At 37.6% G+C, this 20,182-nt stretch overlaps 1 protein-coding gene across 1 annotated transcript in view; it reads left to right on the top strand.

The window, feature by feature from the left end:
• The first annotated feature begins 64 nt into the window (after positions 1-64).
• Positions 65-20,182, top strand: part of LOC104625277 (obg-like ATPase 1) — a 61,177-nt gene continuing 41,059 nt past the window's right edge. Inside the window, exons 1-3 of the mRNA XM_010292862.1 lie at positions 65-165; positions 1,983-2,126; positions 12,108-12,235. Coding sequence (XP_010291164.1) covers positions 65-165; positions 1,983-2,126; positions 12,108-12,235 — 373 coding nt within the window. The remainder of the gene's footprint in view (positions 166-1,982; positions 2,127-12,107; positions 12,236-20,182) is intronic.

The raw sequence follows: 20,182 nt of genomic DNA, 5'->3' as shown, positions 1-20,182 counted from the left end.
AGGGTGGGCGGTGGGGCCCAGGACTGTCGCGGGGCCTTCAGCGTGCCCTGCTTTGTGCTTTCAGATGCCCCCGAAAAAGGGAGGTGACGGGGTTAAATCGCACCCGATCATCGGAAGGTTTGGGACGTCCCTGAAGATCGGGATCGTCGGGCTGCCAAACGTCGGGTAGGTGATCAGGGGAGCGCGGGGCTGGGGGCCGGCGGAGGAGCAGGCCAGGACCGCCCGGCAGGCTAGGGCTCCTCGCTCTCCCCGAGTTTGCCTCTGCTCCAGGCAGAGTGATCTGACAGTTTTTGGGTGAAGACGGGCACCTATAGATGCGTATAGAAGCTGAGGGATACAGTCTAAGACTTTTTGCTCAGTGATAGACTTACACCTTTAGATAGGTGGAGCGATGTAAAACGCTTGGGTAGCGTGAGGCTGGTATCTACAAGTTTGGGTAAGGTAATAGTGAAGAATTAAAAAAAAAGTCTTAGTAATTGCTAAGTTTTATAAAATACTATGTCTTTTGCATTTCCTTACTTCCAGCGTTGTGTATGTGTAATGCATGTTTTTATGCAAGTGTATAAGTGCACATGCATACAAATTTTTTTTTTTTTTTGGGGAGGATGATGTGCACAGGAAGGGCTAACGATACCATGAGTGTCATTAGCAGTGAAGAGGACTTGCATTTTTGAAACTTCTTCAGAGTTTGTAATGAAAAAAGTTGTGTAAGTTACAGTTTGGGAGAGATGATGGAAGATGAATCGTTGTTCTCTGTCATGCTTCTCATCTGTAGTTCCTATAGCTCCTTAAAGGAGCTATACTTAAAGCACTTCTAAGGGGTGATGAATTAGCTGGAGAATATCTGTGTGAAACTATTGGTATTCATTTGTGTGTCATTTGCTAAAAGAAGTTCTCAGCATTCTCAAATTTAAAAAAATAGAGGAAGTCTTTGAGCATGTCTCAGAGCCATAAGTACTGCTTTCTTGTCTTTTCATTATGGCTTATTTTATTTTTTCAGGGCATTGGTAAGTTGCACACCAGAAAGGAAATAATTAGCAGTAGCACGGCAGATGCTGTTTTTCCCCATTGATGTGTTACACAGCTGTGTTAGGATGCAACTTTCAAAGAAAATTGTGACTGACTTTTGAGCATGTTGGTTGTATGAAGGGCAGCTTTCAGATAATTTTTTTTTTCAGTGGCTGAGAAGTTATGTGAAATTAAAAAAAAAAACACACAGAGAATATTTATGGTGGAAGATTCAGGAGTTGATCAAGAACTTTCTCTTAGGAATAACTCAGGAATTGCTCTCTTTTGGTTTAATAAATGCCAGCTAACAAAATAATCTGCTACTTGGTTTAAGTGTGAATGTTCTGTTTTCCCTGATACCGCTTGCATTTTTTTTTCCAGTGATATTTAACAAGGATGAAAAATGTTTGGTAATGTAGAACTGTGTCTTCATATGCACAGAAGATTACTTGTAATTGATTAGCTGATGTGGTTTGCTTTCTGTGCCCCTTTTTTTCTCTTTTGATTGTTGACTTTTATTGCTTGGATACTGAAATTGTGTTAGTATGTAAATAAATCTGAAGAAACAATACAGTACAGAGCTGGTGAGTCTTGGCAAAACTAGTTTGTTCAGACAACGTTTCAAGCATCCTTATCTGTTTCTCAGTTTGTGCTTCAGGAAAATATGTAGTGGCTAGTAGACCTGTTCTTTGCTTTTGACTTAAAATTTCTTTGCTAACTGACATGTGCAATATAGTCACTTAGGGGAATTTTCAAGAGCAGGGAAGAGAGGTAAGCATCATTAGGTTTCAACGACACACTCTGTAAGAGTATTTGAGAAGGCCTTGTACAAGAATCAGGGCCAAGGTCACTGTTCTTGAAGTAAAGGGAAAGTTCAGTATTGCTTTTGAGTTGGAATAAGATGTGTTTCTATCCAGCCCTTTTAAATGCTTTTTATTTGAACGTCTTCAAGAACGTGTGTATTTCATTTATAGGAAATCCACGTTTTTCAATGTGTTAACAAAGAGTCAAGCGGCAGCAGAAAATTTTCCGTTCTGTACTATTGATCCAAATGAGAGTCGAGTTCCTGTGCCAGATGAAAGATTTGACTTCCTATGCCAGTACCACAAACCTCCAAGGTAACACAGATTCTTAGTATTTTTCTTCATTAAGCAGGTGAAATAGTATTCCTGAACCCCAAGTTTTCATAGAAGTTTAATGCAATTATAATGTCTTTAAGTATTTACTGACATCTGTTTCAGAATGTGAAATTATATATGTACATGGATTATATACCTTTTCTTCTTTTCCCCCCAATACAACCTTTGTGGTATGAGAATGAGAAGTCTATGAGCTGCCAGTCATTGCTCAGCACCATTTGGTGCTCAGCCTTCCTGTCTTTGAAGGTAGTGCGTCCCAGGTGACTTGGAGGATCTTCTGAAGAGATTTGGAAAATGAACATAGTGGACATATCTAATGTGTCATGAGGTTGCTCATTTGTGAAATTGCCATCCTGTATTTTGCATTTTTCAGAATAGTGTATATGCTGTAGGTAGCCAAACAAATACCTATCAACATACCTGTGTCCTCAGTCTTTTGACAGTAAGCTTTATGGGCAGCCTTTTTTCCCCTGGCTCTTTCTCCTCTTTTCATAGGCTCTGTTACTTGTACCTGGTATATTCAGAGATACTCCTTCAGTATGTCTCTTCTAATTGTTTCCTTATTCTAGGTGTGTATTAATTTTGTCACATCAATGGTTTTTGCTATTGACTGTTTCTGTAATCTGCTCTATAAGCTCAGTGTGGGAACTGGGTTTTTGCTTGAACAACAAAACTTAAGGTGCTTTCAGAAAACAGAAACTTACAGACCCTTGTGACTTGTTTATTTCAGTTTGCAGTTACTTGCAGAGGTATCTTGAATGAAGTGAGTGTACATAAATCATAGGGCAAAGTAGCATGCACATCTGCGCTTTTGTTCAGCGCTTGGGCCTCTGTTTTAGAGCCAGATCACACCCACAATTAAAAAAGATTGATTAGTTACTGATCAAAAATCCATTTGTTAATTTAATTTTCAGGTCCAGATAGCTTCGGTCTGTAAATCCTGTGCACTTTGTAAAAAAAATTTGCTGAAAAATGCATTAATAGGGCGCTGTTTGTATAGGTGTATTGTTGTAACATGTTACCTTTTTTTTCCTTCTCAAGTATTGAACATACTTGTTACTGTATGGATCATAAAACAAACCTCTGCTGAATTTGAGTCAAAACTTTCTGGCTGTTGATTGTACAGAGGTAGGGGTGTGGCTTTTAAGTTTTGTTGACAGATTTGTTCTAAACTGTAGTGTTATTGCTGCTTTGGGCATGCCAATAATCTCTTTTCCTTCTCAGTTAGCTATGACTGGCTACTTCTAAATTAATAGTTGAAGTGACAAAGAGATTATTACCTCTCTCCTCATCCTGCCTTTGGCCATCTATCCTTACAAGGAGTGCTAAGGTGGTAAATATCTGTATGCATGTTCTCTGTCTTGCAAACTCTCTCTCTCTCTCTCTGGGGGGAAGAAAATCATCCTTAAATATTAATGAAAATGGTATATTTACTGATCTGTATTCTGAATATATATATATGCGATCTGAGCTGGATATAAATAGTAAATCATCTTTCATTTGAGTGATCTTTTGACTTTAAGAGAGTATTTGTTACTTAAAATCAATGGATGTGGGGATTTGTGGGTAGTTGTGACTCCTGAGTTAACTTCTGCTGCTTCTATGATTTTAATATTTCACTATAACAGTAATGATGCAGTGATAATTAGTGATAATTCAGTACCACAGTAGACTGAGGTAACTATTCTTAGGCTGTTTGTGCTTGTTTGTCTAAGACAAACTCAGGGAAAAGGCGGCTATAGTCATGAAGACATACAACTGAATTGTAATTTAAATTCCTTAATTTCTCTTGTATAGTCTTGATTTTGTTCTTCATCTTTATGTAATGTGTTCTGTGTTAATTTTCTACTTGTTTAGATTAGTAGATGTAGTCAATCTGTGCACGCATAATGTTTTATAAACATTGAGTTCTCTTTAAATTAGACTTTTGTCTAGCCTCAAGATTTTGTCTTGCAAAATCTAAAGCATTCAGGTTTTTATTTCCCATATGTTACACTTAGTCATGACATAACTGCAGTCATTGTTGGGAGGTGGGGGGAAAAAAAGCGGGGACTTTGTCTGACCTAAAATAATGTATGATAGGCCAAAGTGATCTTGCCTTCATGCTTGCTGTGGGCAAGGGAAGGGAAGAGAGGGACTGGGCTGGGCAGGCAGTCGCTGTCTGTCCCACTGAGCTGAGATTGCTGCTACAGGGAGACGGACTCTATTGCCAAGAATATTGCTAGCATGAATTTGTAGCGGTTCTGCCATTGGAGGAAGAGTTAGGCTCTTCTTCATGTACCATTTGTTGGTTGAAGATCTGTTCCAATCTCCAAAAGAAGAAAGTATCAGCTTGGACAGAAGTGGTGCGCAGTTACTTGCTAGCCCGTGCTGAAAGCTGACTGGTATTACTTAATTGGAGATGTAAATGCTTGTAAATTAAATCAAGTAGGCAACAATTTAGAGACTATTACTTAAAGGAAAATTTCTACTTAATAGATTAAAGTATGCTGCCAGAACTTGCAACCTGTGCTTTATTTCTTTCTGCAGCAGTGGATTATGTGTATGTCTGTTTACAATAAATACGTTCAGTGATACAGACTGTACATCGAAGGTGGGCTCCAAGAACTTCCAGTAAAAACTGCTATGTTCCTGCCAAATGATTTAGATGAACAAATTTCCTTGAGCTTTAATGTTACCTGTTGCTTGTGTTTTGGTGTGAATGAAATTGTGGATATTAAAAACAGGAGAGACAATATATTAAAAACAATTATGAATGGTTGTTATTTTAAGGTCTTAGTTTGTATTCTGTTACTGACTTAATTTATATATTTAAACTACTTGTTTGTTTTCAATTTTATACAATATTCAGTGAAAACTCTTTTTTTACATTGTAACAACATGTAGCTTTTTCAAAAAGGAAAGACTGTTGGCTTTTTATTTTGTTGTCCTCCTACCTCTGTTCCCCCAATATGGGTACTTTCAGGCAAGGTTTGACAGACTAATGATTGAAATCATTCCACTTTAACTGGAAAGAGAATCTTTTATTTGGACTGATTCATATCAGCAGGAACTAAAGCAGAAAGGTGTATTTCCTTATTCTTCCACCCCCCCGCCCCAAGTCTATGAATCTGAACTAGGTAGCAAAGGATGAAATCTGCTAATTCTAAAGTGGAAAAGAGACCTTCTTCATCTCAGCAAGTAGCTCCTGTCTTGAAAATTGGGACTTGGAAGCCAGTAACAGTTGATCTGTTAACTGTAGTTATTATTTTAATGGGACATTTTGTGTTTAGAAGTGATGGGTTCCTTAAGAAAAGAACCGTGTGTAGCACACCTAAAGAAATTTTAGTGACTTAATAAAAGCTTTAATAAAGCTATTCTCATGCATTTTTTGATCTAAATTTCATTAAGATGCTGCTTAATCACTTTAAGCCTAAAAATATTTTTAGTGTAAGCATGTCAAACTGATGTCATTCGGACAAGTGATTTGTGTCATAGCTCACAAACACTTTGAAAGCCTCTGAGTGTATCTACCTGCCAGTCTTAGCCTGTATGGTCCTGTCTACTACCACAGCTGTGGTATACTGTGCCTGGCCAGGAGGTATGTCTCAGTGGTGACATTTGATTCAAGCCTCTTGAACTGCTATTTCCTCCTTTTTTTTTTTGTGCCCCAAATAATTTCCTCACTGCAATTATTTGCATTCTTTCTTCTTTATTTTAAATGGTATGATTAACTAGAAAAAAATGCTTGGGTAGAAGCAATGTGAGCCTAAGCTGTGTTTTAACTGTAAATAGTTAAAACTTGAGGACTGCATTGGCTGATAGTAATCAACCTGTGTGAAAACATTAATAAAGTGATTTCAAAGTCTATGTTTCTGCTTCCTCCTCTGGTTAAAATCAAATGAGATTATAAGCAGGAATAAGTAAAATGTAAGTGGTTTGGTTAATCCTTTCTCAAGTTATCAGCATTCATTTAATTCCTTGCACCTGTAGGTTGGTATGCTGTCTTGCACATATGTGTTCACAAAACACAATGCTGATTGCAACCACAAACATTTCTATTTAACTTAGACTGGTTTTTAATCTATCTTGGATGTCCTTTTCAAACTTAAATTTTAAAGCAATCCTGGTTGTCTCACACGAGGATAACACTTAAAGCGCAACTACCCCTCTTCAACTCTAGCACAGCCCAGTGTATTTCGGGATCTCCGTCCTTTTTGTCAGCAAATGGATTTATTCTGTTGCATTGTAGATTGCTAAAATTCAAGGTTTCAGATCTTCAGTGCTCAAGCGATGGTTACAGAACTAAATTGGAGCAGTAACTTCCATTGTTTTTGGCCGTGTAAGTTCTCTCAAACTTATTGTAGGATAGCATAATCAGATGCTTGATAAAGTTTTGCAGTCAAAATTATGTAGTCAATTGGTGGAAAGTATTTGTTAGAAACCAAATCAGTAGCGTGACTTTTTGAATGACATCATGTGGGCCTTACTCTAGGTTTAAAAGGAGCATTTATGTAAATGAAAACGACCTGTAATTCCACAGTGAAACATGAATAACTTAGCCGGATGTAATTCTGGCATATCAGCATTTGTAAGAGAATCCCATTTTTTACAGAAAACAACTGAGAATTGGCAAGTGGCAAGTATATCCTGTTGCTGATATGCTGCTTCCTTTGCCGAGTTCCCCTGCTCTTCAGTTAGTTCTGAGCCTGTGTATATCAACTTGCCTGTGATGCTTATTCTAGCATCATGAATAATTTGGTAGCAGTGAATGAAAGACCTTAAGTAGTGGTGGCTTGAGCCATCTTCTCTGCCTGGTGGGAGCAGGCAAAATTTAATTAGTTGTATTTTGTTGGTGTAATAACTTACTGAATAGTTTGAGAATGCAGGCATTCTCTGGCAAAGTCTTCGTACACGGGACACCGAGTATGTGTCTTAATCCACGTTGAATCTTTTACCTTTTTATAATTCATGTAGGTGAAATTTAATTAGCAGATTTTTTGCTTCTGGTTCATGTGCTGTTAGGTTCAAGTCTTGTTTGTCAGCACCATGGATAAAATGCTATTCATCGAATTGTTCTCACATAGAAGTGACCAGGGTTCATCTACAGTACCTAGTTCTTCCGAAGCAGATTGCTTTATTTACCCTGGGAGGTACTTTGCTTACATTGGTCAAAACTTCCTGCAAGATTGACTGACTGCAGAAGCTGTAATAGGGAGTACAGTCTCCTGGAAGAGGGAGGGACTGTGAACTGTTCTTTTCTGTTTGGAAATGAGCCAAAAATAATGATGAGGACAGATGGAGCGTTGAATGGATTTCTAACAAGTTTCCACAACGTACATGTTCTGTGTTGCTACTCTTACTTTGGGTCATTTGTGAACTCCTAACAGATGATTCCTACTTAAGTTATATAAATTTTCGAGAAGCAGCAAGAGTTTGCTTTTTCTAACAGATTTCAAATAACAGCTTTTAAAGGCAGAAGAGCCTATGCTGGAACCAGGAGATGAGTAGCACATGTGGTTTTACTGAAAAGGGGAGCTGGACATTTTACACTAATACTGAAGAATCTGGCCTTTTTGGTATGAGGGATGTAGGATCAGGTAGAGTTTGAGTTGAGAGACACTTCTTGAACTGTTCAAGAAATAAAAAAATGAGTGTGTTATGAGAATTATCAACCAGGTTTACTGGAAAATTGCTGCATTTTGAACTTAGTTGAAGCTGTCATGTGGCTTTCCAAGGTCTCCTGGTGGATGTAAGAGTTCAGTAAACGGTCATAAATGCTGCAGAGAAATTTTTGGGCTGTTTTAATTGGAGAAGAGAGATTGTGGAAACCTAGAGGGATAAAAACCCAGGGGGAGAAACATCATTTTTGGTTATGATGTTTTAATCCAAGTTAAAGCTTCAGGTGTATGTGGCCTTGTGAGGTTTCTCAACTAAACAACTACCTGTAGAAACATGAGAAATAAATGTATGCTTCTTCCCCTCAATTTAAAAAAAAAAACCCCACAAAACAAAACAAACCCGCCAAAAACAAACCCACAACAAATTGCAGATACCGTATGTGTGTGCATTTTAAAGGAAAAAAGTTAACTAGTTGCATTGTATTGTACTGAGCAAACAGGTCAGCTAGAGAAACTGCTCTTGCCTGTTTACATAACTGTTTTGGACAGAAGTTTGAAACAAAGTTGGTGAGAAATATGCCTCCTCCCTTGCACAATGCATAACCCCATGGATTCATGAGTCTCTTATTCCTGAATAAATACCCTGACCACTGGACTACAAAGCTGTATGTACTTTGGCTCAGTGAGCCTTGTGCTCTTTGTTGCACGGTAGCTGGTACAGTGAAGGTGGTACACTAACACAAAACCACTGTTGCTGTATTTCTAAGTGAGGTAAAAAAAGTCCTTGCTCAAGGATTATACCTATGCTTAAAATACAGAGATACTTCTGGATTTGGTAATCTGTTTCATATTATAAATTCCTGCTTTACGACACGCTTTATGGTAGATTGGTGTTGCACTGATTTGTACAAATGATCAGTTGATGCCACCTGTTCCTGATGATCATTTGAGGCTCAGTGACATTATGCTAATGCTGACTAACGAATCTTAAAAAATGGAAATTAATCTGTTGGGGGGAGGGGGAAATAACAGTTAAGTCTTCTACATTTAAAAGAACTAAAACACACTCCATATATATGATTCTTTTTTCCCCATTCTTTGCAGTGTTTTCTGTTTCTTTAGTTTCATAATGTTTACTCTTTGTCCTTCAAAGCATAGGCAAGTGTGACTAGTTTGTGCCTTTTTCTGCTTTTCTCTCTTCATATTTCTATGATGAAAGAAAGGTGTAGGCTTAGGAAAGGGGCTGCCAAGAATGGGGATGGCTTTATTTTAGTTGGAATGTTAGCTTTGTGGTACCCGAGGTGAAGGTGAGAAAACATCTTGCAAACCCAGATACTCATCTTCAAAGGTCTCTTGCTCATATTAGTCAATTGTGAAATAAATGTGCTGGGGTTTTCTTTCCGTTGTCTAGCAAATGAGGTTGATTCTGGTGATGGATGTGAAGGTATCTGTTTTCCTCTAATGTGGCATCTTTGTAGTGAAAGTGTGAATTCTTCTGATGGCTGGCCCGGAAGTTAATCCTACCAGAATGATGAGAGGGGAGCATAGAAGGAGAATGTTTCTATCACCACCTTTGTTTTTCTTAAAATACAGTTTAAAATGACAATGGAGAAATGCTTTAGAGAGTGGCATTTTTCTACCTTGCTGTTGACTCAGTTATGTGTCAAAAAGCAAGGAACTACAACAATTCTGACTGGGAAGTTGCTGCTGTTTCTTCTGAGGTACGTATTAGCTCTGGGGTTCTGTCAGGCAAAAGGAGTTGTTGAGCTAATGCATTAATGGAGTTACTAAGTTTCTGTCTTCAGAATGTGCATTACTCTCTACTGTGTTAAACTTAAGGATTTGCTGTTTCCATTTGAGTTTGTATACTGGTAGTGGGAAAAAAAATAGTTTGCTAAGAAAACCAGAGTGGGACAAATATGTGACATTTTCAAAGGTTATTTACTTCAGAATGTACTTATATTCATGTTTTTTTCTACTGCATTCAACAGCATTAACTTTCAGTACACAACATGGGCCCATTTTAAAGTTTAAAAGTCAGTTTAAACTGACTAAATGAAGTTTAAAGCTAAAAGTCAACATACTGTGTACCTGAATTCAAATAACTCAGGCTATGTTGTAGATATTTTCTTGCATATTTTTTTAAACTCACCCTTTTGGGTATTGTGTGCTGTTCATGCTTGTTTCTAAGTGCATCACAAAGGTATTAATGACATGAAACATGTCATTAAGTTCCTAATTTATTACACCTGACAGGCTTAGTAATGCTTTGAACTTCACCTTGGTAAAGAAAAATGTTTTGTCCGGATTTTGTATTGTGAAATTAGTTTACTTCAAAGAAATAATTTTTCTTGGGAAGTGTTAGAGGAAGATCAAAACCAAAACCAGGATAAGATCTTTTACTTTTAGATCATCATACTTCCAAGAACATTGATGTTGCATATTAAGACAGACTCTAATAGATCATCTCTGCCCAAATTAGGGAGCTCATTTCAAGTGAGGCAGTGCACCTGCTAATATTAAACTATGTGTTGAGTTATTTGCAGTCAAAGGGAAGTGGGATAGCACACACACAAAAAAAAAAGTTGGTTACTCATTTTATTCTAAGTCCATTGCTCTGAACAGAGGCAAGGATTCGTAGATACCCGTAACTACAGCTTCTCTGTCTGGGCCATAGCTGCCCTTCCAGGCATGAGGATAAGAGAAGGGTGGTTTTCTAATGCTAGTGGTTTTCTGCTGTTACAGATTTGACAGCAGTCACGCTGTCAAATATTTCAGTATTTGGCAAAACGAATATATTTATCAGCAAGCTGTCACACTAATAAAAATGAAGCTCAGTTTGGGCTGTGGACATTTAAAACTTCAGAAGTGTAATGCTGTTCACAGGAGTTTTCTGTATAGGGTTGGCTAGGAGGTCACTTGCTAGGTCATCCCTAGCATTCCTTCACACCTATGTGGTTGCTTGTGTCTGAGCAGCACTGCAGTGGTAGGTCTTTGGAAAAGACATCTTAAGGTAGATGACAGAATTTATATCTTTAGATTTGAATCTCATGATTGATGAAGATGAAGAACATGATGAAGAACACCCACCATAAAAGAAAGCTTTTCAACTGCTTTACAAACTGGCACTGTATGCTCATGCAGACTTCATAGCATAAGTTGCACCCTTCTTGTCATTGTTATTCAAGCTTTGGATTTGGTTGTTTTCCATTATACTTACTCTCAGTAGACTAGTGAACTGTTGTTCTTAGCATAGTGCTAATCTTAGTGTAGTGCTAATGAAATAGAACTGTGATAATTTAAAGTGTTTGATGGAAATTAAGTAGTGTTCCAGTTATTTATTTTGAAACCTTCAGGTTGGAGATCTTGGTGACTGTGGTGTGCAGTTTCTGGTCTTTTGCAAGGGAGGAATTTCCAGCATTTTGGTGTGGTTCTGTCTGTGCCACTGTTTATGATGGTGTTGTCATTTGCATACACTATATGAAGGTGATTTTAATCAACCACTTGCCACACAGTTGTAGTTGTTTTTTTCCTGACTCAGCTGGATTTTGAAAAGTAATTTGGTTTCAAATATACCTGAAAAGATTAATGCCCATTAGGTTATTTGTTCATTTTAAAAGAACTTGAGAATCTGCAGAGGGCAAAAGGCTTGCAGTTTAGAAATTCTCATATGCATTTCCCATAGTTCTAAAAGCTTTTTTCCATTTTTTGAAAGCTAATTTGAATGTCATGATTGTTCTGTTGTTACTATACAAAATGTTGTGTAGACATGCCTGCTAACCCATTGTTGTTAAGTTGTTAACTATAGTGAAAAACATAACAGCTGTTCACATTATAATGCCAGGCTTCATCTTAACTTTTTTCCTGCTTTCTTTCAAATTGTTTGCATAACCCTGATCACTGCTACTTTTAAACACTAGTGTATTAAAAAAATGCATTTGTCTTCTGAAAAGGTTGTTTAACTTGCTGAACTAAATGGTAAGCTTAGAGGTGTGCGATAGCAGAGTGTGGTGGCCATTTAGGTGTCTTATCCCTTTGGTACTATGAAAACTGCTCATTACAGATGACTGACTTCATGTCTTAGCATTGGTTAATTATTTGTATAGTTGTCAGTACGATTCCACACTTAAACTAGTTCATTTTACATGAATAATGACAGAGAAATTAAAGAACAGTTGATGTTTGGGGGGGGGGGGGCAATCTTTGCAATCTTTATGTTAAATGAGTAAGAAAGCTACTGTTATGTATAACTTGTTCTAGAAAAAAGAAATGTTGGCTTTTCATGTTTTGAATTTATTTCTGTGCCAAAAGTTTTGGCTAATATGCTTCAGTAATGAAACTCTTCACTTTTATATTTCAGCAAAATTCCAGCCTTTCTGAATGTGGTGGATATTGCTGGCCTTGTGAAAGGAGCCCACACTGGCCAAGGCTTAGGGAATTCCTTCTTGTCTCATATTAACGCCTGTGATGGGATCTTTCATCTGATGCGTACGTAAACTTATTTATATGTTCTTTCTATAGCTTAAGGACAGCATTGTTGTACTCTAAGAACTGTGGAACAAATATCCATTAAAATTTTAACTTTTGTCATTCAATTCAAAGTCATCAGGGTTTGTTTTTTTGCAGCCAAGAAAATCCCCATCATCTGCTATATAATGAGTACGTCTTTCTTCATTGGCATTGCGCTGAAGACTTAAAAAGAAACTGGGTTTTTGGAAGTCTGCAGTAATGGTTTGTTGTTTTCTTTTGCCAGCAGTCCATGGCGGTTGATTTAGTTTTATAAAGGAGGAGGAATGGAATGTGATAATAAAAGGCTGAAACAGAAGTAGAGAATGAAAATATGGAGCAGACTCTGGGATTCTGTTCCTCACAGGGCAAGCCTCACTTCCTTCCTTTTTCTGATTTCTCTGTGACTGATACTGAGTCTTGAACACACCTCTTGCCCCCCACCTCTGTGAATTCTGAACAGTTCTCAGTTAGACCAAGGGCTTTGATTCTGTCTTTCATCATCTGTTACCACAATACAGAACTGGCCTTTGGAGTCACATTAACAGCACTTTAACAAACTTGGCACTTAAAAGCTTGTTGAAGGTGTATGTTGGCTTGCAATATGCTTTGACTGTTGAAAAAGGCTTCTGGTCTGAAAAGGTTGAGCTTAATAATGTTTGTGCAGATTTGAAGAGACTGGACACCTTTGTTGCTGTCACTTGGTTGACTGTTATACAGAGAGTGATGAAACAATAGAACTAAAACAAAAAATAATTTTTTTTTTACTTGGTGATTGGGGCAAAACTTTTGTGGGCAGGGTGATTCTAAAACAAAACCCAAAGGCATGGAATATTACTATCTTATGGTACTGATTTAGATGCTTAGAACCGTTGTTCCCACGAGCTTGTTTTTCAAACCATATTTATACAGAACAGTGAACTGATGTGCCTCTATAGTCTGCATGCTTGGTGAATAGGTAAGTATGCTGCCTCAGTCAAATGCAATTTATTATGCATCAAGAATACCTAGACACTGATTTGGTGCAGAGTGCCGGTACTCTGTTTTCAATCAAGTGAGACAAACTTTGTAGGGAAAGGTATTATGTTCTTAGGCTTGTACTGTTGAAAAACAGGACTTGCTTTTGGGAATATTGGCTTTTTTTTAAGGTCTTCTGGTACCTGGAAGCCATCTATGACTCTGTGTGTGTGTGTGTGTAGCATTACTTCTCCTTTGAAAACCTGGGCTTATTTGTGTTTTATATCTGGTACTACTCTTTTCTGTTGAAGTCGTTTGACACATACTTTCAGTAGAATAGAACCCCGTGGGTTATTGGTTGTAGCTAAGCAGTTAATAGTATTTAAAACTAAGACATTTTGAAAAGGTGAGGCCAGATCCTTGCTGGGTAGAGCAAAGTAAGTCTTTTGAACTTGCTCATTGTTTTAGGAACTAGTTTGATATGTGAAGACTGTACTACTACATTGGTATATTTTAAATATTTGTAGTTGCCCAAGAACCATATGTACAGTATCCCTATAAAAAAGGGGAGGGGGGATCAGTTTCCCCAAATGCATTGCAATCCTGGGATTGTAATTAATGTTTTGCTTGGTGTCAATCGAGAACAAGTGATAAACTCTTTATACTTGCTCTGTTTTGATAATTGTGTCATAAATGCTTGTTAAGGCACAGATTGATATAATAGCCAGTGGAGAAGATGCTTTTTAATCTGTATGTTGGATAATCCCAAGAATTTGTTTTAGGTAGGGCTAAGGGTATAAGGGTTAACACCATTTGTATTTTTCTTTGGGGATTGAAAGAGGAATAAGACTATTGTGGGTTCTTAAATCATTTAGATACTTTCTTTGTATTAACATCTATTTCTTCTAATCTAGTCTTGCATTTACTTGTTAAATGTTTTGATGTCTTTCAAGGATTCTCAAATGTAACGGTTGTGAAATGATTGTTGCTGGTTTTCTTCTTTGGGAGCAAAAAAGATAATGGAATCACTTTTTAAATACCACTGTCATGGTTTAACCCCAGCCGGCAACTAAGCACCACGCAGCTGCTCACTCACTCCCCCTCCCACAGTGGGACGGGGGAGAGAATTAGGAAAAAAACCTCGTGGGTTGAGATAAACACAGTTTAATAGGACAGAAAGAGAGAAGGAAACTACAATGATAATACCAACAAAGGAATGTACAAGAACAAGTGATGCCCAATACAGCAATTGCTCACCACCCAGTGATTGATAGCCTGTCCCCAAGCAGCGATTTCCACCCCCCGGCTAACTCCAGTTTATGTACTGGGCATGACGTCATATGGTAGGGAATATCTCTTTGGCCAGCCTGGGTCAGCTGTCCCGGCTGTGTCCCCTCCCAGCTCCCCATGCCCCTTCAGCCTCCTTGCTAGCAGGCCAGCACAAGAAGCTGGACTGTCCTTGACTGCTCAGCAACAACCCAAAACATCAGCACATTATCAACAGTTTCTCATCCTAAATCCGAAACACAGTCTCACACTAGCTTCTGTGAAGAAAACCAGCTCTATCCTGGCTGAAACCAGGACAACCACTTTTTCCTTTTTCTTGTTAAAATTATAACCCTGCCTCTTATGATACTCTTGCTAGATGTTTTAGCTAAAATGCAAGATAGTGATGAACTGAAGTAGAAATTCTGTGTGTTGATTGCCCAATAAACACGAAGATCTTTCAATATAGTACTTAGGGATGATAATAATAACAATAGATAATGCAAAATTTTGCTGAGAGGTAAAACTACTCTTTTTTTTTTTCCTGCAAATTTCATATTAGTTCTACTTTTCTTTCCCCACAGTACTATAAAAATGAAGATTTGGTACTAAAAGGTAGTAATAGCCCTATAGTAAATTAAAAAAAAAAAAAAAAAGAATTTTTTTTTACTGGTTACATAGCACAATCTCTAGTTAAAAACCTGTAACTCGGTGTAATTTTCAACATACCATGCCAATTTATAATATAAAAATGTATAAACCTTTCTCTTATATGCTGTAATGTTTTTATACCCACCCACCTGTTAAAATTATTTCCAATCTAAAAGTCCCTTTTTATGAGTTTGTGGCATACCTGGAGTCTGCATGGTTTCGTCAGATTATAGAAACTACCTAAACTGTTTTTGTAAGTCCTTAAACTTTCTAGATCCTGAGAGGAAGAAGCTTCTTCGTTACCCTTTACCAGGGTTTGCTCCAAGTTCTTAATGGACTGTGTGTCTGTAGGAACCAGCGCCCTGAGACCGGCTGTCAGTTTTCAGCCTGGTGGGCAGGCACTGGATCTCTGCAGTCGCATAGAAGCTGACTTAAAAGGAACCCAGACAGGTTGCTCCTATTAAAGGGGAATAGGAAGTGGACTGGAAGGTGAGGCTTTGTATGCCAGCAAGCTGGAAAGGAGGTGTTGCTGCAGATGAAGAGAAGATGAGAATGATAAAAAGCTCTTAAGAGATGCACTAGGAAGTGATCAGGGGACTGTGCTTTTTCAAAGCATGAAAAATTTAGTGTTTGTTTTCACTAAGGTTTTGAGTTGATCTGGAACAAATTTTCACCTTTGAGCACTGAAACCGTTGCTCCCTGTCTTTATGCTGTTGTATGCTGCCCATGTTAATGGCTAGCAGGTGAAGCAGAGCTCTTTGGAGAATTGGTCTTTTCTTATTTCTGGATGCCAGGCAGTAAGTCAGAAGCAGGTCATTGTGGGGTTTGTGCTGTAGGCTTCAATGTCTGCATGCCTGTGTATATGAAGAAAGGCTTGTTAGGCTTTGACTAGCTTGGTTCAGTTGGTATTTTTGCAAAAAGCAGTTTGAGAATTAACTCAAGTTGTATTAATTAAGGTAATGATAGGCAAGGAGGTGGCTAGCTAGGAGCGGAGAGCTTTTGTTGAGTTTGAGCCAAACTTTGGGAATCTCACTGGAGGTATTTTATAGTCCTAGGCTAAAGGTTTTGATCCTGTTTTCTTTATTATTTGAGAATGTGTTGAACTGTGTTTTCTTTAGGACAAAAGGTTGGTTTGTGATTTCTTTTTTTAACTGCCATAATAATTCACTGTTGTTACCTCTTTGTGTTATGAGATGGTTTTTGAAAAAGGTTGTTGCCTGTAAGTTTATCCACCACAGGGCATGTAGGTGAGTTGCAGCTGTAGTATGCTCAAAGAAATTATAATTACATTTCTGTTGGAACTGTGGAAGTTCTGTGTGGTATTCACCTAAACTGTTTCTTGCATGACATAAAGCTAAGGAGAAATGAGATTTATTTCTGTCTGCCTAATTCTCTACTTTCCTTACTTTTTTTAAAAGAAAAGTACCCCCACCTTGAAATGGCTATGGTTTTTCATCTTTCAAATTTTCATATCCTAGATTCACTTTTACTTTCCCTAGGAGACACAGTGTTCATTAAATCAGTGGAAACTTTGGGTTTATGTCTAAAGTATATTTTAATATAGCTAAAGAAATAGCAACGTATGTGAGAACAGCATGTAGTAGGGCAATAGGACAAGTAAAAGGAGAAGGAAGTTTGTGCTGAGCACTGCTGTATTTTTGTACACAATTAGTAACAGTGTGAAGTAGATTCTCTTAGCTCAGCAAACAAGGTAAGTTTTTTCTGTACAGAATAGAGCAATATGTTCCTGGTTTTGATACTTATAGATTTTTTTCATTTTCAGTTTGTGCCCTTTAATAGAATTACTGATATTTGAAACAAACCATTTGATCTCAATACACTTAAAATTAAAAATTCAGAGGTGATCCCAGTTTCTTAAGGGTATGGGTATATTTTATTTTTGGCTGAGTACAATTATGAAAACCTCAAACAGGTATACTTGCTTATTTATTGGCTGAGTTAATGGGGAATTTAATTTTAAAACTGTTTTCTGTCCTGGATAGTGGCGTCTACAGCATTAGCACCATAGTAACCTTACACATGCTTTAAAGTAGTTACAGCTTTGTTCATCTTCTGAGTTTCACTGTTTAATTTGAAACATTTCTGACAGTTCTATGTTCATGTTTTGGGAGTATTACACTTTTAACTGAGGCAGCAATGTTTTCGTCGTGGCAGAAGGCAGGGTGTTTGAAGATGGTAATAGTGTTTCTTCCTAAGTTGCATGTCTTTAACCACCTTTCATGGCAGATCAGTCACAAGTACTTGTAGAAAATTACTTTCTTTGTATGGTGGACTAAAAATGGCAACCTTGTTACATGTGTAAATTTACAAATGACTCTTAAATAATGCTTCAGTGAAGCAATTGGTAGATGTCAGTATTTAGTCCCAGCTACATCTCTGTTGAGTTCTTGAATGTATTGAATGTTAAACAGCCAGAGCTCTCCATGTTTTTGAATTTCTCTTCCCACTGATATCCCGCAGTCCTAGTTTTCTAGAAAATATGTTCCACATTTTTCTCTTATTTTTAGTTTCTTTAATGAAATCCAGTCTTTCTCTTCAAAGTTACAGAAATTGGAAGGAAATTTGTCTGTGAAAGTACTTTGCTATCAAATGTTCCTTTTTAATAAGTAAAAAACCTTAGGGTTTGATGCCCAATGTTTGAAGTAGGGCAGGCAACACTGGCTTTTGTGGAAGAGCTTGAGAGCTCACCTGCATGCCATTGCCTTATCTTTCAGACCTGCAGAGGAATGTGTGAGCTGCCCGCGGTGACATGATGCTGGGGGCGCGCGGGCAGGTAGGGGTGGGGAGCTTCTGCTTCGCTCCTCCACCTGGAAATGCTCTGACCCCACAGCAGAGGAGCTGTAGCTTCCTTTTAGGAGCAGGATGGGGAGTTTGGTAACTGATAAGCTATGAAATGTTGTTCTTTGTGACAAGAGTGAAAGAACCATGTAAACATCCCCTGTGGTCTTATGGAAGTGGCTGGTGTGACCAATGAATTGGTTGCTAAAAAACTTTAATTGCTTTTACTCCAGTCTTTTATAACTGGAAACACTTAGTACACCTCTTGGTTCTGCTTCCTTCAGGGTTTTAGGTAACTTCTAAACCAATTTGCCATCATGTAAAACTTGCATAGATATCAATCACCTGATTTGAGTGTAGTTTATTCTTGTTTGAGATAAACACTAATCAAAACTGAGTTTGACAATATTCATACTGATTTTTGCTCAGCGTTTAAAATCAAGTTGACTTGGCTTTACTTTTTATCATCATGAGGGTTATTGGGAACTCGCAGTAATCCTGCCAGTGTTTTGATTTGCCTGTAAAAATCAAAGTGGTGATAAAGTAAATAAGATGCATCCTCTATTCTGACTTCATTTTTTGACTTTCTATAAAAATGTGTGTATTTTCTGTATAAAGATGCTAATCATTCTGTAGCTTTTATATACTTGAGGCACGATGCCTTCCACCCACCCCCCGCCGCCATGTTCTCTAAGAAGAAATCATACCTTCTGATTGCTGTTCCTGGAAGCTGACTGCTACAGAGAGGAGGCATATGATGTTATCACTTAGCCATGCTCTGCTGTACTAGCATTTCAGTGATCAAACTATGAGTTGCATCTCATCCTTTCAGCATGTGTATTCTGCGCATTGGGAATCATAGTGGTTCTGTTTATGCAGCTGTAGCTCAGCTGTGTCACTTCTAATATCTGAAGCGTTTTTTCATCTTCATAATGTGTCAAAATTCAACTTGAAATGATGTAAACATAGCTGTCTTACAAAATTTTATTGTCTTCAATATATTTTGGTTCAGTTTTTTGAAGATTCTTTGAGTTTGTTTTATATTGCTAAAGGTAATTGCCACCTGTTAAAAAAGAAAAAAGTTAAGGTTCCTTGTTTACAAATACAAACCTTTCACCTGCGAAGCTACCAAAGTTTAAAAGTAGTTTGCACATATTAAGCTTGCTAATGTTACACAATCAAGACGTATTTCTGTATGCTATTGCGTAGATAATAGTTCTTATTGATATTTTATCTTCTTGTTTGTTGTTAAAGTAACTAAATTAATGTTTAATAAAATATTTGGAATAGCTCACAGTTCAGCTAAACTTTCAGTTAGCTTTCAGTGACTTCTCCATATTAAAACCATAAGTTGTAAAAGCTTTCAAATTAATGTGGCAGTTGCAGCAGTGTGAAATATTTTATTGTATTAACTAATGCTTGTTTTTTTGTGGCTTTTTTTGTAAAATACTGTAAAGTGTTTTGATTCTGTGTAGGGCTTTGCATAGGAGACTTTTTTGATCAAAGTTGTGAAAATGGCATTCCTCTACCCCTTTTAGCAAAATCATCACCAAAACTGAAATCATTTTTATTAGCAAGACTATTTTTGCATTGTATCTTGCAATTTCAAAATAACAGGTCACAAGAACAACCCAACCCAGGGGTAGTTTGTCTTAGGCTGTGTGCTATCTGTTTTTGAATTTTACCTCTCAGCATTCAGATGCTAAGCCCACCACCTTGAAAGGGAAGAGAGGCTAATAAAGATATTCCTGGAGATGCATACAAATTTGCTTATCGTTAGTTTTTCCTCATAAAAAAATAAAATGCTTTTGTTGCAGGAGAGGAAGATTTTTTCAGAGGCTGCTTGGCTTTATTTTACTTCAGAGCTTTTGTTCTGCTGCAGAAGCAACAGAGTGCTAGATTTCTCTCTCCTCCTTTACAGTGGTTTTGTACCTGCAAGTGGAAACAGAATGCACACGTAACAACCAGTAGCTGAATCTAATCAGGCCTTTGCAGCCCTCTTGATTCTGTACCACATTCCCCAGTTTTGTTTGTTACCACACAGAAAGTGCCTTCTGAAAACAGATGACGTTAAGTTCTGAAGCAAACACTAATGTTGTGTAGAGGAATTCTATATGCATACAAGTCTTCCTTCCTCTTTTAAATAACATGAAGCAGCCAAAAAGAAGCACATTCGAATAAAACATTTTTTTTGGGGGGGCATAGAAGTCATTTTGAGGCAAAAACATGTTTTGAGGCCCCACATGTCCCACTAAA

Source organism: Phaethon lepturus, unplaced genomic scaffold (genome assembly GCF_000687285.1).
Source record: "Phaethon lepturus isolate BGI_N335 unplaced genomic scaffold, ASM68728v1 scaffold47878, whole genome shotgun sequence".
NCBI classification, from domain to species: Eukaryota; Metazoa; Chordata; class Aves; order Phaethontiformes; family Phaethontidae; genus Phaethon; species Phaethon lepturus.
The sequence above is the reverse complement of the archived record's forward strand: the minus strand, read 5'-3'. Positions and strand labels throughout refer to the sequence as shown.